Source organism: Panicum virgatum, chromosome 2N, assembly GCF_016808335.1.
Source record: "Panicum virgatum strain AP13 chromosome 2N, P.virgatum_v5, whole genome shotgun sequence".
Taxonomy (NCBI): domain Eukaryota; kingdom Viridiplantae; phylum Streptophyta; class Magnoliopsida; order Poales; family Poaceae; genus Panicum; species Panicum virgatum.
The window spans coordinates 61,942,459-61,957,968 of NC_053146.1; the positions used below are offsets into that span (position 1 = coordinate 61,942,459).

Below are 15,510 nucleotides of genomic sequence, written 5' to 3' on the forward strand. Positions count from 1 at the left end.
AATGTGTAACTTCTCGAATTTTTTTTGAAATATTAATAAGTTGAAAAAGATAAATTTGAACATTTTTGTGTTAATGTTGTAGTTAAATGCACTTAAGTGCAAATTCCGCCCTTCTAAAATTTGTAGTAATTAAAAATTATATATTGAATTAAGGATATTATTATTAGAGTGAATAAATTTGGAGTTGTTTGGATTTAGTTGGATTTAATTTATCTATTTGAATTCAATTTAGAATTATTTTGATTCTTGAAACTGTGTTGAAATTAAATTTAAAATAGACTCTTCTAATTATTTTCAAATGCTAGCTACCCTGCGCGGGCCTCACACAAACCTTAACCCTATCCCGCTAAGGGCTAAGCCGCTAACCCAACACGCGTGTACCAGCCCAGCTGGCCGCGTCAGCCCCACCCCGTGCGGCCCGCGCACAGACCTGCCCCGGCCTGTCTCCTCGCGCCAGCCCGCTGACCAGCTACCCGACCTGCTCCACACCGCCTCGCACTAACCCGCTAACGGCCCAGCACACGCGCGAGCCAGCCCAACCAGTGCGTCGCCGCCTCCACTCGCCCGCTCGGCACCGTGGGCGGGACTGCCCCGTCAGGCTTTTATCCCCGTCCTCTCGTCTCTCGACGACGCCCACGCCTGCCTCGCCTCTGCACCGCCGCGGCGCCGCCGCGCTGATGTCCGCCCCTGCGCCGCGCCTCCCCTGCCTCACGAGTCACGACAAACCATGCCAACCTCCCGGTCCCGCACCCCCGCGCCGTGACCACCCGATGCACGTCTCGGAACCCTAGCCGCGCTGCACGCGTCCGTGGCACGGACGTCGAGAATCGCCGCCATCCCTGTGCCCCAGCCCGCGTCGAAACCCGAGCGCCTCCCCTATAAAGCCTCCACGCTGCAGTCAGCACCAAAGCCTAGACCTTCCCTTGGGCCTTCCCAATCCGCCGGGAGCAACCAAGACGGAGGGAGACGCGGAAGAAGCACAGAGGAGAGGAGGAAGTAGGATCTGGCGCCGCCGCTGAAGCCCGACGCCACCACTGTCGTCGTCAAGTCAAGGAGGAGCAGCCGACGGCAGGAAAGCCGAGGAGCACGTCGGGGAGAACGCCGCTTCGCCGAGCCTGCGCCCGTACCCCCTCCGTCGACGTAGCCGCGCAGCACAGCACCGCACCGATCCTCCCGGCCTCGCCTCGTCACAGCGCCGCCTCTTCGTCCTCGAGCCGCTAGGTAGGCCACCAACCTCGCCGCCCTTCCGCCTCATGCTGCCAGTGCGAGCGACGTCGCCGCCGATGACCCCTCTGTAGTCCAGCCGTAGGACACCCCGTCCCATGTTTGTGCAGGTACCTTGCCGTCGCTCCATTCCGCCCCCGTAGCCCGACGCCGCCGCGGACCGGCTCCAATGGAGAACCGTGAGCGCCGCGGCCGCGTCGCGACCTGCTCGACCAGAGGCTCCGCCTTGCCTTGCCGTGCCGCCGCCCCTGCTTTCTTCTCTCTCGCTCGCGCACCAACCCCGCACCGTGCAAGACAAGCCTTGCCCCGCCGAATCGGGTTGCCAGGATGCAGCAGGCACGGCCACGCTGCGGCCCCGGGTTGCCAGGATGCCACGCGTGAGCGCGTTACCGAGCCGAATCGGCCGCAAGGCCAGAGCTTTGGCCTCGCCGTAATGACTCGCCACCCTGGCCCCTTTCCCGCCGCGCCTCGCTGGACCCTCGCTGAGCCAAGCTGAACCCGTAGCCTCGCCGCCGTCGACCCTCGCCACAACGTTCCGCCTTGCCCGTGCTGCAGGAACGGGTCGGACGCGCTGGGGTACTTCGTGTGGTCGTTCCTGGACGTGTTCGAGTTCCTCTTCGCCTACATGCTGCGCTTCGACCTCTGCGTTCCGCGCGCTGGTACCCCGGCTTCCTCCGCGGCGGCGAGCTCCGGCCGCCGCCGGCGGCTCTTCCCGCCAGGCCGTACGTCGCCGCGTGAGGAGTCAACATCAAAGATGGAAATTAAGGACAGAGAGGTCACTCGAGTCGAGTCGAGAACAAAAGATTTGTGTAGGCACGCTGCACGCACCACGTCTGATGATGACGTCTCAGGTGCTATGGAACTGTAACTACGCGCGCGCGAATCCTGAGCCAGCGATGAGCTGCAAATAAAGCAGCAGTGCAAGCCGATCGAAACTGCTACTTTTTGCTTGCGACTTCGCGTGGATTGGATCGAGACTTCAGATCGCTGCGGACCAGTAGTGATCAGTGAAGTCACGATTTCTGTCGTCGACCACTTGAACCATCCGTGTCCTGGTTGAAAAACAGGGCAGCTAGCCCGATGCGACAGTGCATTCTCGTGGTGGTAGGCGTAGCGGAGCTGAGCGTGGAAGATTTGTGCTTCGCTCCGATGCAAGCTTGATGAAACAAGCGAAGTCCCGATCAGAAAAGGAGAGGACGGGAGCCGGACATGGTTGCCGATTCGAGTTGAGTATCTGTGTTGCGCACGCCCAGGTCCCTGTGCCGTGTGCACTGTGGACAGGACGGGGGCACTGAAACTAAGCCCCCAACCCTGACATGAAACCTTCATCTTTATTCAATTTTTAGTATAAATCTTGGTGATTAATGGATAAGCAAGATTTTAATCAATTCATGAGGAGCAAATCTAATATATTTTTTTGAGAAGTGATTATTATCTGCCATATTTGGTTCAGCCATCTACTTCTATATAAGCTTGGCCAAGCAAGCATTGTGTGGAACATCTACGATGACGCTTCCCCACGCCAGGGATGCTAGGGCTCTGTTCGTGGTGGCCATCACGATCATCATGGTGGTGCTACTATCACGTAGTGTTGTGCAAGAAAGCCACGCAATAAGTGGTACATGTATGTCATACATATATCATCATTAATATACCAAACCAGTTTTGCTTATTAGCGCTCGATTTTAACTTTGACTATTGTTTTCTCCATTTTCACAGTGAAATGCATCAAGATGCCAAGCTGCACTACTGAAAAGTGCCAGCAGTTATGTGTATCACAGGGGCACGTCAACGGTAGGGCCTATGATTATTATTGCGCGCCGGGCGTTCCAGAGTGTTGTTGTGTAGACATACAGTAATATAGTCAATGGTTTGAGTGTTGACAGATAAGCTTACAGTACTGCAGGCTCTAGCTCTACTGCTCTGTTTCTCCCAGTACAATGTCTGATACTTATACTTCAATCGGTCACTAATATGTTAGTTTGTTGTCCTTCTAATTTGATCTTGGTTCCACACATGTCTTGGCTGTCCCAAATTCTTGAATCACTGAATTGTACTAGGTCGGGTGGCGCGCCTCGCCGACCCCGCTCCTGCTGCATCATGAGATGCACTGCATGCACCACGCCACCATGTAGTGGCTTTTTAAAAATGCAAACGCTTGATATAGGAATTACTACATGTTGTCTGCTCACGTCGGAAGTATGAGTTGCAATGTTAAAAAAAAAACCCCGAATTTTCGTGGCCAGGTAGTACACGGAAGTGGACGAACAGGCAACCGTAGCCGTGGTTTCGAAACACACGGCTAATCAGACACGCCCGCCCGCATAACCCATCCCCACATGGTGGGTTCCCCTCAACATTGTGTTTACTTTTTTCAATTCCAATTTCTCTTTACCCAGCCTGTTCCATCACCTAAGGTGAGGCAGAGCCGCAGAGGAGCATGTTCCATGCCCACATGGTGCGTCCTCCATCCATGGCCGTCTTGCATTCCTCTTCATCTTCTTCTCCCTGTGCCCGCGGCGCACGCTCCTCACCGCCCTCAACCTCCTCTTCCTCCTCGCGCTTAGCGTCCACACCCGCCTCCCCCCGTCGCGTGAGAGCCCCTTCTCGCCAAGTTTGCCGCCGACCAGGCGTCATCCCCCGTCCGTTGCAGCGACGTGGCGACGATTGATGTGGAGGGGTAGCGGTGATGCGGACGGCGATCGGGTCAAAAATCACTCTAAACTACTCTATTATGATCTTGAGGAGTTTCGTGCCCGGTTTGAATAGACGAGATTCGGAATATTCCTTGTATTCGAAATAAGAGGTTGTTTTCTTAACTTGCAAACCAATTCAGGGTTAAAACGGACTTTTCTCTTTAGACAATGTGTCTATTCTTCTTACCATATTTTATAAAAAAAAATTGTTATTTTATTCAAAAATTGTGTGCCTATAGCATCACACGAGATTTTACCTAGTAGAAAACAAGAAAGAAGCAAAGCACGTACTCATGAGCCAATGGTTGAGCGGAGCCTTCCAGCATTGACGGTGGGCAGCAAATCAGAGTACCAGAGCTTGAGTTGATAGCGCTCCTCCTCGCTCTATAGATAGCCAAATGAGTTGGGTCAAATGGGCCGTACTAGGCACGACACGAAAAAAAATCCTATCATAACCCAACCCAGCCCACGACTAATAGGGTCAGTGCCGACCCGACACGATGCATAGGATAGTGCTTGGGTCTGGACTTCGACCCATAGTGTTGACCCTGACCCGACACGACTAATGGGCTTGACCCGACCAGACACGACTAATTTTGTTCCTAGCATAATTTGGCCCATTAGCAGCCCATACTCCCCCCTCCCAAACCCTAAATCCCTAATCCCCATCCATCCATCCCTCCCTCACTCCCTCTGCTCCACGCCTCCACCCAGCCGCCACCGGCCACTCTCTTTCTCTCCCTCTCGTCACGCCTACTCTGCTATTCCCCGCCGGCCCACCCTTCACTTGCCCCCACGACTAGCGAGCAGCATCCGGCGGGCGCGCATAGCAGCCGACAGAGGGCGCGGCGGAGGCCAGCCTGTCCAGGGGCGCGTGGCGGCGGTGATGGTCGGGGTGGAGCTTGGCATCCGACCAGGGGGCGGCTGGCACGTGGGGCGGCTCTGGCAGCCGGCTGGTGGGGCGACGCAGGCAGCCGGGATGCGCTGCGGAGGACGGTGGCCGGGGCGGGCGACGACCGACGGCAGCAAGCGCGCGGTGGAGGGCGGAGACCGCCAAGCCGGTGGCTGTGGTGGGCTCGGGTCGGCACGGTGTGCACGAGCACGCCGTGCCGACCGTGCCTATCGTGCCGGCCCGGCATGATTGCCTGCCGATAGTGTCGTGTCTGGGTTTGAGGCGAGGCACACAGTGCCGGCACGGTACGACACGACTAACTAGTCGTGCTAAGTCGTGTCGTGCCTAATTCGTGCCGTGCCGGATAGGGTTAGGGTCGGGTCGGGCCGTGCCGGCCCGTTTGGCCATCTATAACTGGCTCCTGCAGCTGCTCGCTGGGCATGCACGATCGAAGGCCCCCAACCATATGTTAACTGGGCCTTGGGCTTTAAAGATATTGCCTCTATATCTTCAGGAAGACATGTAGAAGATCTCGCACAAGATGTGATCAAGAATATTCATTTCCGTTCAACTGATAAGTACCATTAAGCATCACTGCATCAGCATCACTCAAATTTCCGTTCAACTAGTATCGAGTCGGCAAGACATTTAGTACTTCAGTACTGTAACAAGTGCATACCATGTGAATAGGCTCATTCATGTTAATTTGCGATGGAAAAAGAAAACACTTTTCTGTCAACAACTAAAACGAGATATCAGTTGTGATCTGCTTGTTTGCGTGGTTGACCCGTGAAAAAAAATAGTTTGGCTTCACCATCCTTTGCCTATGAGCCACAACCAATCAGAAACAGCGCCAACAAATATACCTGCCAAGAGGAAAAGCACCAGCAGGTTTCCTAAGGCATTTTGTTCTGGACCCTGCAAAACACAAGCATGTACATTCTTTCAGCAATACACAGTTGAAAACATCCATGGTGGCTCAAATTGTTCACACACCAACCTTGTAGCCTTTGGGAGCCTCAGTGAGGACGCAGACAGTGAGATGTCCATTGCTCAATCCAAGAAACGATGTTAACATGATCATCCAGCCCTGATCACCATACTTCGCAGTGAAGTAGAACGCAGGGATGAGCAGGAACCTTGATATGACTGCGAGTAGTAGCCCCTTTCTGGATGTCAGCTTGATTTGCTCAATCAGAGGCAGGTATCTTCCGATCAGGTCGGACACATTAAAGCTTGCGATCAAGACAAGCACATACCTGAATGAAAGCACTGATTAATCACCACTATCATATGACAAAGAGGTGAACATAGTCAGCTAAATAAATAAATTGAAGTAGGTTAATACCAAGAACCCAAACTATGTGACCCAGTGTCTTCAGCCAAAAACCCGGGAAAAATCGATAGTGTCAGGATATAGATCAAGAAGATGTCCAGAGCATAGTCCATATTCTGGTGCAGCAACTGCTTATTGCTTAATTGTTCAGTGTCAGCATGAGCTTCTTCAGCCTGATCAATCCATCAGAAATTCAGTATTTTGAGATTCTTTTTCCAACTAAAACAAGGGTTTCTGTCACTTAAGTTCATACCAATGGATTTGAGTGACTTTTGATGCCTCCAGCAGCTAGGTCAGCAGTGACCGTCAGGGACCCCTCAGACGCCGCTCTTGAACGGTAGAATTTCACAATTGGCAACTTAGGGAATACAAAAGCATAAAGTAGAACGCATAGCAGCTCAAAGAAGCATGATATTGAGGAGAATAACACTGCCATCAAATATGCAGTTTATACATGCATCAATAACTGTGGCTTTCATAAAACAGTAACTGGAACTCTAGTTGTTATAAACATACTAGCTCCTTTGCGAAGCCCATCTCTGGAATTCTCAAAAACCGCCTTTGTGAAGAACCTCAGTGCCGCAGTTATTGCACCCGATGCAGCTATTCCAGCAAAGAATGACTGCACGGTAAGTTTATAATAAGCAAATCCTGACCAAATGATTGTAGTAAAAATTGTTGTTGTAACCTTGATTATATAAAATGGTACCTGAACGAATTCCGGGCACATTAGAGACAGATCACCAGTCATCCCACCTTGCACATGACCATCTGCTATGCCAAAAGCAGCGGCAATAATGCATACACCAACGAATGGGACAATTCCACCGCCTCCTGAAGATAAGACATCCAGCTACCCCAGAAAAGAACAAATGATGTTTGGTATAATGTATTTGCAGCCCTTGTTTAAATGCGTAAAAGGAAAGCTGTAGAGTATTGTAGCACTTTCGTTTGTATTTGTAATTATTGTCCGATCATGGTTTAACTAGGCTCAAAAGATTCGTCTCACAAATTATAGACAAATTATTAATTAGTTATTTTGTTTCGCTACATTTAATACTTCATGTATGCGTTCATATTAGAGTATATTAGGGATATCTCTATATTAGGTAGATTAGGATTGTATCCATATCCTACCATATCTGTAGGAGATCCTACCATATCTGTAGGAGAGGCTTCTTGCCCTCCAAGTCATGTACCCCTATATATTCAGCCCCAAGGCTCAGGCTAATACAATCCATCCATTACACCAATTCTACTCTCCTACATGGTATCATGAGTTTAGGGTTTGAGATCCTAGGCAACCTTCCGCTGCCCTAACCCTAGCACCGCCAGCGCCCCTCCTCTCGCGCCGCCGCCACCCCCTGTTTCCCACGGCGCCCCTCCAGGGCGCCCCCTCGCCGACCTTCTAGCGCGCCCCCAGGGAGGTCGCCCATGACCTCCGCCGGGGGCAGCGCCCTCCATCGCGGCGGATCGAGTTAATCCGCCGCCCTTAGTGTGTCAAGCAGTAGCAGATCGGCGTACCTCGTCACCCGCATGGAATCCGCCGACGACCCGATCCACGCTGCCGTGGTGGCAGTCGCGGTCTCTCGGCGGCGCCCGTCACCCACCTTGTGCTGCCATGGTGGCAGCAGGGGTTCCGCGTGGCGCCTTCAACTTGTCGTCGACGAATCCCGTGCAGCACCTCCGCTCTGACCCCTATGGATCCCGCGTTGGCTGTGCCGTCCACCCGGCGGCCTCCTCCGCAGCCCCCGTGCGGCTCTATCCCGCGCACCTCGCGCGGGCTCCCTCCGCCGCCGGTCGCGCCTCTGCCCTGGCAGCTTCCTCCGCATCCCGGGGAGATCTGTCGTCGCCGGCCAGGACACGCGCCACCTGCCCTCATCGCCATCGCCTGGCCACCTATTCTCACCCTCTGTTTCTCTCCCTCGCCCCGTGGTTGTGGTCCGTCGTTGACCATGGTGAGCAGGGCAGAGGATAAGAGTGGGGAGGAGGCCAGTGCGATGCGCACCCAGAGGCTCTACGCGAAGATTTGCTGCTGCTAATTTGTTTTCGGTTAATTTCTCTGATTTTTTACTCGATCACTGATCGAGATTGCGTCGCCCACCGCCCGTCGACCGCATGCCTCTTCTTCGACATCGTCATCAGCCGTTCTTCTTCAACACCCGTGTCGCCCGGGTTGGTGTGCGGTGCGCGTCGGTGCACCACACACAGCGCCACCAGGCCCCTCCGCGACACGGTCTCCAAGCCGATCGTCCCCGACTTCTCCGTCATGTTTGTGATCTGCGTGGCATTGTCGTCCGTCGTCTCGTGTGTGCACCCTTGGTCTGATCAGCCGATCAGCATACACGCATGGATCTGGGATGGGTGTTCTCAGTACGCGTGCATCTTCCTCGAGCATGGAGGGCTGCCGCTGTGTCGTCTCTTCGAGCAGCAGCGGTTCCACACGTGGTCTTCTCCGCCGTTGCTTCTTCACCGCCGCCGACCACGTCCCCAACCTCATCGTCGACTTGTCACTACACGCCTGGCGCATGGTCTTCGTCAAGCTGTACGAGTTCTTCGCCGTCTCTTTCGAGCACCGCCGCCGCATCATCCGGATCATTCGGCCTTGTGCTAAAAATCTGGTTCCCTTTCTCGCTTCGTCTAGCACAACCACGTCGCCAGCATCACCATCTCATCCCCGACTACTTCGTCTACTCCAGCAACAGCAGGCGTTGGCACCTTCTACCTCATCTTCTTCTGCGCATGCGACCGCCATGGAGGCCTTCTCTGCTGGTCCCCCTCGGCGATGGCGTCTGGTTGTGCATCCTCCATTGCACGTCCAGTATTGGCAACACCGGTGCGTGCCCATCGTCCCTGATGCGTTCCCGAGTCTGGCAAACTTAGGCATGTGTCGCCCGATGGCCTGACTGCATCGACTTTAGCATCGCTCCCTCTACGACTGCGTCGACGCGTCGCCATCTTCGTCTCCGGTGTCTTCTCCATTACGCCATCACCATGGCGCATCCTCGTGCGCCCGCGGCTTCATGTGCGGCTACCTTGTCTTCGGCAACCTCGACATAGCTACGTCGACCACGGCTACCCTACGCACGGCATCATCGACCATGGCTACTCGTCCTCAGCTCGGCTACCTCGACATCGTCACCAAGGGCTATCATCTACTTGAGCAATCTTATGGTTTTCCACTCCAGCCACAGCATCTGCGGTGCACTGACTGTTGTGACTGCGGGGGATGTCAGTTTACCGACTTCTCTGCAGTCTCACCGTTTGCGACGCTCCCGCTGTGACTGCGGAGGGATTTTAGAGTATATTAGGGATATCTCTATATTATGTAGATTAGGATTGTATCCGTATCCTACCATATCTGTAGGAGAGGCTTCTTGTCCTCCAACTCATGTACCCCTATATATTCAGCCCCAAGGCTCAGGCTAATACAATCCATCCATTACATCAATTCTACTCTCCTACAGTTCAAATATTCAATGTGATGTGGAATCTTGTAAAGTTTTGGAATTTTGAAGGGAACTAAACAAGGGGTTGCAGTTCAGAACATGTATGTGCCAGTAGGCTGTAATCAGCAGGACTTACAATAATCACTCCAAATGAACTCAAGAAGAATAGCATGTATCCTGCCAAGTTCCGCAACCTAGTGTTGACCTTCGCCTCATGATACGTAAATATGGCGGTTGTGGCAAGAACAAAGGGCTGATAGGTGAGAGTTATAATTCTAGTTGGATGGTACTTCTGCATTCAGAAGGCATAATTTGTTAAACTGCTTATATGAACCAGAAAAATTTCATGTAAATTTGAGATTCTTTTTATAAAAAAAACATCTAGGAAAAACTGATGGAAGTAACAGGCATGCAGATATTCATACTGGGAAGATGTATGAGTAGTAATCTTCAATTGTAAGCAGCCCGTTGAACCCAAACAAACATCCGTTTCCAAGAACCCAACAGATGAAAATGCCTCAAGACTTCCCCTGTTACCGGGATTGCAGTAATCCAAACACAAATATTTGGCATGTGAAAAATACTGAAAACATCTCTTTAGCAAGAACAACTAGCACAAACCTGAGTTTTACCAGCTCCGGAGTCTCCGTCATCATACTCCATGCCTAATTCACTCTGCCGACCCTGGAGATCAATAATACAAGCAGTGGGAAGAGCAGCAAGAGTCAAACTGGTAGCATACAGTCACATACGGAATACCATTTATATATATATTAAGCTTTACTTAGGAAAACTGAGGGCACTCACAGGGATTAGGCTGTAAGACGAAGAGGCATCCATTGAGCACAAGGGCGAAGAAAAGTCTACCGAAAATGCCAAAAGGAAACACCAATAGAACAAGAGAGAGAGAGAGAGAGAGAGAGAGAGAGAGAGAGAGAGAGAGAGAGAGAGAGAGAGAGAGAGAGAGGAGGTGAATCAAATGTCACTCTCGCTGTGGAAGATTAGGTGATCTAAGAATTTGTAGTTTACACGCCTAAGAGCAAATGGAAATATTATATCTGTCTTGGGCTCGCGTGTTACCACCACAAGCTGGGATCACACTCACATGAGCTGAGTCAGGGAAGAAAACATAGCTTCTTCAACGAAAGCGATTCTTCAGGTTTCAGGGGCAAGAAAAATGTTGGCAGTCTGACACGTGAACCATGGAATGCACAGATAAGTCGGGTCTTCAAGTTACAATTCGAGAAGCACATAAACAGCATTCCTGGCCTGTTCAACAAGAAGAGGTGCCAGCTGCATTCTTTCTGTTGTGCTGTGCTGCATTTCAACTGAGCAGGTTCCATTTGCATCCGTAACTGGAGTAATATGTAGCCGTGGCACGACGGAAGCTCAATCTGGAACTGGAATTACAGTCGATCGACTTTGTACTGTCAAGTGTCAAGCACCGGACATCAGGCAAAACTTCACAGAGGGCGAGGGGAAAGGAGAGAAGATTCTGCCGGAACAAGACCCGGAAGGAAGCCCGGATCTGGGGGAGACCCTACCCCCAGGCCCAGGTTCACCCTTGCGACGTCAGCCGCGCCGGCGGACCGGCGCGAGGGTCGATGGACCTGGGGACAGGGAAGGGGCAGAGAGGAGGAGCACCCCGTTGGAGGAGAAGACAGTGAGATGCCCATCCGGCCATCCGGTGGTAGGGGGGTGTTTGTGAAAATTATTGAATCGCATATTTATATAAACCCCTCTAATTCGGATTACGTTTAATAATCACGTTCCAAGAGAGGAGGTGTATGTAAAAAGTTGGATCTTATTAATAATCGGGATCTAAATTAAAGAATTTTGTGTAAGGTTTATCGTTCCTAAATGCATCTATTCAAATTCCAGTTTTAAAATGTTACCTATAAATTTTACTATTGGTGAGAGAAGATTGTGCTAACTTTTGCCATTTTAATCATGTGGCACGACAGCATGGATGGATGATGTGAAAAGATTTTCTTGAGCGGGACATTTATTTTTTAATCACTATTTAAGGGTTGCAATTAACCCATCTCATATTCATCCTCTCATATAAATGGCAAATCATATGCCATGACAAATAGTTTAATTATACCTTCTCGACCCCTGCCGTCTTCCTCCTCCCGCTGGCACTCCTTGATTCCTTTTCGTATCTTCCAAGCACAGCCGTATCAGCTTTGTTATTGCCCACCGCTTTGTCCTTCTTTACTGAAGCAAATCCAAATGATGACCGAAACACCAACCATCCTACTCTCTCCTATCAGAAACCACCAACAGCAAACTCCCTCTGTGAGCCTACATCTCCTACTCTCCATTCCTGTCTCTTTTTTCTTCTCAACCTGAACTACCGGGACACTGGGATAGGGTGATCCTCTTCGCCATTTTTTATGCTTAGTTTACCTTGGTGGCCCTATAGAACAAGAAAACAAGTTTCGATCAGAGTGCCAAAATGGGGAGGCGGTAACAAGGACATAGGAAGTGGCAGAAAACAGAAATGAGTAGTGACGTAAATTGCTTACACAAGGTTAATGAAGAGTTTGTTTTTTTTCTGAAGCAAATGGCACGAGCTATGCCTCTCAATTAAGAAGGAATAGAAGTTTTATGCACAAGAAAGATTAATGAGGAGTTTGTTAGGAAAAGAACAATTAAAAAAAGTGCAATGACAAGCAGCAGATCATCAACCAAGAAAACACCGGAATATTCACTATTTCACTTATTACAATAAGAAGTAACAAGGAGTAACATGAAAAATGCCGAAATCCGCATATACTGAATTGCCAAACTAGCCTTATAAATTATCAATATCATGAGAACAAAGTTTTTTCTCTTCAAATTACACCTGAAAGGCACAATTTCTATTCTTGAGAACGTAATGCCCAATTTTCTCACCCTGCGATGAAAATATTTATCAAGTTCATCAAAGTATCAAGAGGACCCCGCGTCGCCCTCCCTGGCGACTCGGGGGCGACACCCCTGCGCTAGTTCAAGCCCCCCGCCTCCCGAGCTCCGACGGCTGCCGTCGCCGCCGGCTGGCGGTGGCGGCCGGCGGCGGTGCTGAAGCCAGCCCCAGCGTCGCGCTCTTCATCTCCTTTCTCCCTCCTGCTCGCTCCCATGCCACTCGCTCCCTCCCAAACCTAGGTCGTCGGCTCGTCGGAGTTCGCCGGTCTTCGGGCGCTGCTCGCCGGATCCGCCCACCCAGCCCCGGATCTGCGCTCCCCTTGCTGGGGGGTGTAACACCCCGGTGTTAATTTTAACGCTAATAGCGTGCTTAATCGCCAATTAAGGTTAATCACCGTCATTAGCGCTAATCGAGTTCGCATAGTAACTTTCGTTTTAGCCGTGTTCGACTGTGTTTTTCTCCTTGATCCAAGCTTCAAATCAACTTTCGCCCAAAATAAAAGTTGTAGATCTTCTCTTCCTCTACAACTTCTATTTTGGCCAAATTTCAAGTTCCTATATCAAAATTTGAGTTTTGGCCGGTCAAACACAGGTCAAAATCAGTCAAAATGAGTCACTGTTAGCTCCAGCGTTTCCACTGTGCACGCCCATGCCGGCGTCTGGCCGTCAGCGAGCGATGCCACGCGTCGCGACCGCCGGCGATCCTCGTCATCCACGCGCCGCTCTAATCCTCGCGGACGCCCTGGAAGCTTCCCGTCCCGTCCGTTACCTTCCCTTCCACGAGCTCGAGCGAGCAGAGCTCGCCGCCGTCCGCCCTCCCGGCCGTTCCTCACCACCCCGCCCAAACCCTTCGCGTTCCGAGATCCCTAGCCTAGCCCCGGACCTCCTCCACCTCCCCACGAGCTTGGTTAAGTCGATCCTCGGCCGAAATCGAGCCGCAGACCGCCGTCCGCCATTGCCGCTCCGCCAAGCTCCGCCCCTCTCCATCAAGCTACCTCTCCCGGCCCTTCTCCGCCCAAATCGAGCCCACTGTGAGCTCGGTCGCGACCTCCTCTCCCTCCCCAACCTCTTCCCCGCTCGATTCCGGTGCCGCCGCCTCTGGAACGTCGCCGTGCCGCCGTGGCTGCGCCACCTCTGCCGCTCGCCCGCCGTAGAGCGCCCCTGCGCGGGCCAGCGCGCCACCGCTGCGCACCCTAGGGCCTCTTGGCCTCCCTGAGCCCCGCATCGCCCAGCCCTGCGCCCTCCCTACTCCACCGCGGCCGCAACAGCCCTGCCGCCGCGCGCCGCCACTGCCGCCGCCGCAAGCCGCCGCCGCCTCTGGTCTGCTGCGCCGCTGCCGCCTCGTGCCACCCCTGCGTGGGCCGCGGGTGCGCGGGCGCCTGCGCGCGAGTTCGCTCGCGCTGCGCCGCCGGCCGGGCGGCCCACGGCTGCCGCGTGCGCGCCAGGGCGCCGCCGGCGTGTGCGGCCGAGGCAGGCAGGCAGAGCAGGGGAGGGGGGCGACTGGGAGCTGGGCCGGCGCCCACTTACATGTGGGGCCCGGCTGTCAGCCCACCCCTCTTTGTGTTTTTCTTTTTTTTATTTCGGCTGCAGAATTTAAGAAATTGTAGAAAAATATAGAAAAATGTAAAAATGCAAAATAATTTTTTTTAGGTTTCTAAAATTGAGATCTTTAGAAGAAAAATACTTGTGCATGGGAAATGTCAATTTTACCCCTGCTAAAATTCCGAGTTGTGTTTAAGCTAGTTTAATTAATACCGGTTGTTCCGTTGCTCTAAAAGTTATGAAATTTATTCAGTAGATTACTCTTTGTATGTGTAGTCCACTGAAAAATTTTCAGGTGCATGACTTATGTGCATGTGTGTGGATCTATTCTTGTTTAATTTCTTTTCTAGAGTTAAAATAAATACTTTCGATCGTCTATAAATGTTGGAAAATTTATGTGGCATGCTTTATCAAAATCTTGTTATTTTGGATAAATTCTTGTTGCTAGATCATATCTGCAAGTCAAATCCTTATTTTTAATTTGCTCCTAGCTACACTTTTCTTTTATAATTGTGGTTATTTGATTATTATTTCATGCATGTGTAACCTCAGCAAAGCAGGCTTCTGTTTTAATGCATGCTGCTCTAAGTAAGTTTAGTAGTTGTTGTTTTGAAAGAAACACTTCAAGCTAAAACGAGTTGAACTTCTGAACCGCAACTAAGCACTTAAATCGTTTTATTGTTACTTTCTTTGTGGTGGCTACTCAGTCGATGCATGTCAGTTCTGTCGGTTCTTTCAATTGCTTTGTATCGAAATGCATCGCATCATAAGCACTCATGCATCACACTGTATCCTCACTGTTGCATGGCATTCTCTTTCATACGTGTAGACGCCGCGAATGAAGCCGTCTACGAGCTAGTTGCTGAGCCGATCCCGGAGCCGCAAGCAGGGGAACCGCAAGCCGAAGCAGCCGCCGAGCCAGATCCAGAAGACCTCGTTAACCCCGCTGACCTGCAAGGCAAGCCCCAGAGCATGAACCTTATTTTTAATTACTCCATGTTATATTTAAAGTATTGTGCATTTACGTTCAAGGAATTGATTGGAACCATAGATGCATAATCTTGGATACCCAGTGTCTTTACTAGTTCAGTTATCGATAGCACTGCTATGCTTAAGTAAACTCGGTAGAAGACGGGTGATTTCCTGTCACCCGCGAGATATAGGGTTGTCACCTCAGACATTTATATGAGAAATAATGCTATGAGAATGGAAATGGAGACCGGGCGGAGAGAAAGTTGGACATGACCATGGAATAAAGGAAAGTTGAGTCTCCGCCTGTGTCGATTGAGGACTGTACCGTTGTTGGCCATACTGACCAAGTTTGAACAGTACTAACCACATACCGGAAGTAGGAGGTAGTCGAAACCGGTAAGCTAATTACCTGATTTGCAACGATACTTTGAATCGCGACCCGCTACTCTGGAGTGGAATGATGGCGGGTGTTGGATAGTATGTCGCCTC

The 15,510-nt window shown here is 51.4% G+C and overlaps 1 protein-coding gene and 1 long non-coding RNA gene across 2 annotated transcripts; one reads left to right on the top strand and one right to left on the bottom strand.

Annotated features, from left to right (window-relative positions):
• The first annotated feature begins 587 nt into the window (after window positions 1-587).
• Window positions 588-3,237, top strand: LOC120661656. The gene is made up of 3 exons (XR_005669989.1): window positions 588-1,221; window positions 2,678-2,848; window positions 2,944-3,237. It is a non-coding gene; the product is annotated as an uncharacterized LOC120661656 (long non-coding RNA).
• A 2,235-nt stretch (window positions 3,238-5,472) lies between these two features.
• LOC120661657 (equilibrative nucleotide transporter 3-like) lies at window positions 5,473-10,289 on the bottom strand. The gene is made up of 7 exons (XM_039940565.1): window positions 9,734-10,289; window positions 6,858-7,001; window positions 6,665-6,770; window positions 6,402-6,577; window positions 6,161-6,321; window positions 5,813-6,071; window positions 5,473-5,730 (listed from the first exon to the last, which is right to left on the bottom strand). Exons 1-7 carry the CDS (start codon window positions 9,893-9,895, stop codon window positions 5,623-5,625), a joined length of 1,116 nt encoding a protein of 371 aa, XP_039796499.1. The 5' UTR covers window positions 9,896-10,289; the 3' UTR covers window positions 5,473-5,622.
• Window positions 10,290-15,510: the final 5,221 nt, after the last annotated feature.

What these genes read in the sequence shown, in the direction of transcription:
- LOC120661657 (XM_039940565.1), bottom strand. Translation starts at nt 9,895, where the DNA reads ATGCAGAAGTACCATCCAACTAGAATTATAACTCTCACCTATCAGCCC. An exon ending in GTTCATTTGGAGTGATTATT is followed by an intron (nt 7,002 to 9,733) that starts GTAAGTCCTGCT and finishes TTTCTGGGGTAG; the next exon opens with CTGGATGTCTTATCTTCAGG. An exon ending in TCACATAGTTTGGGTTCTTG is followed by an intron (nt 6,072 to 6,160) that starts GTATTAACCTAC and finishes GCTTTCATTCAG; the next exon opens with GTATGTGCTTGTCTTGATCG.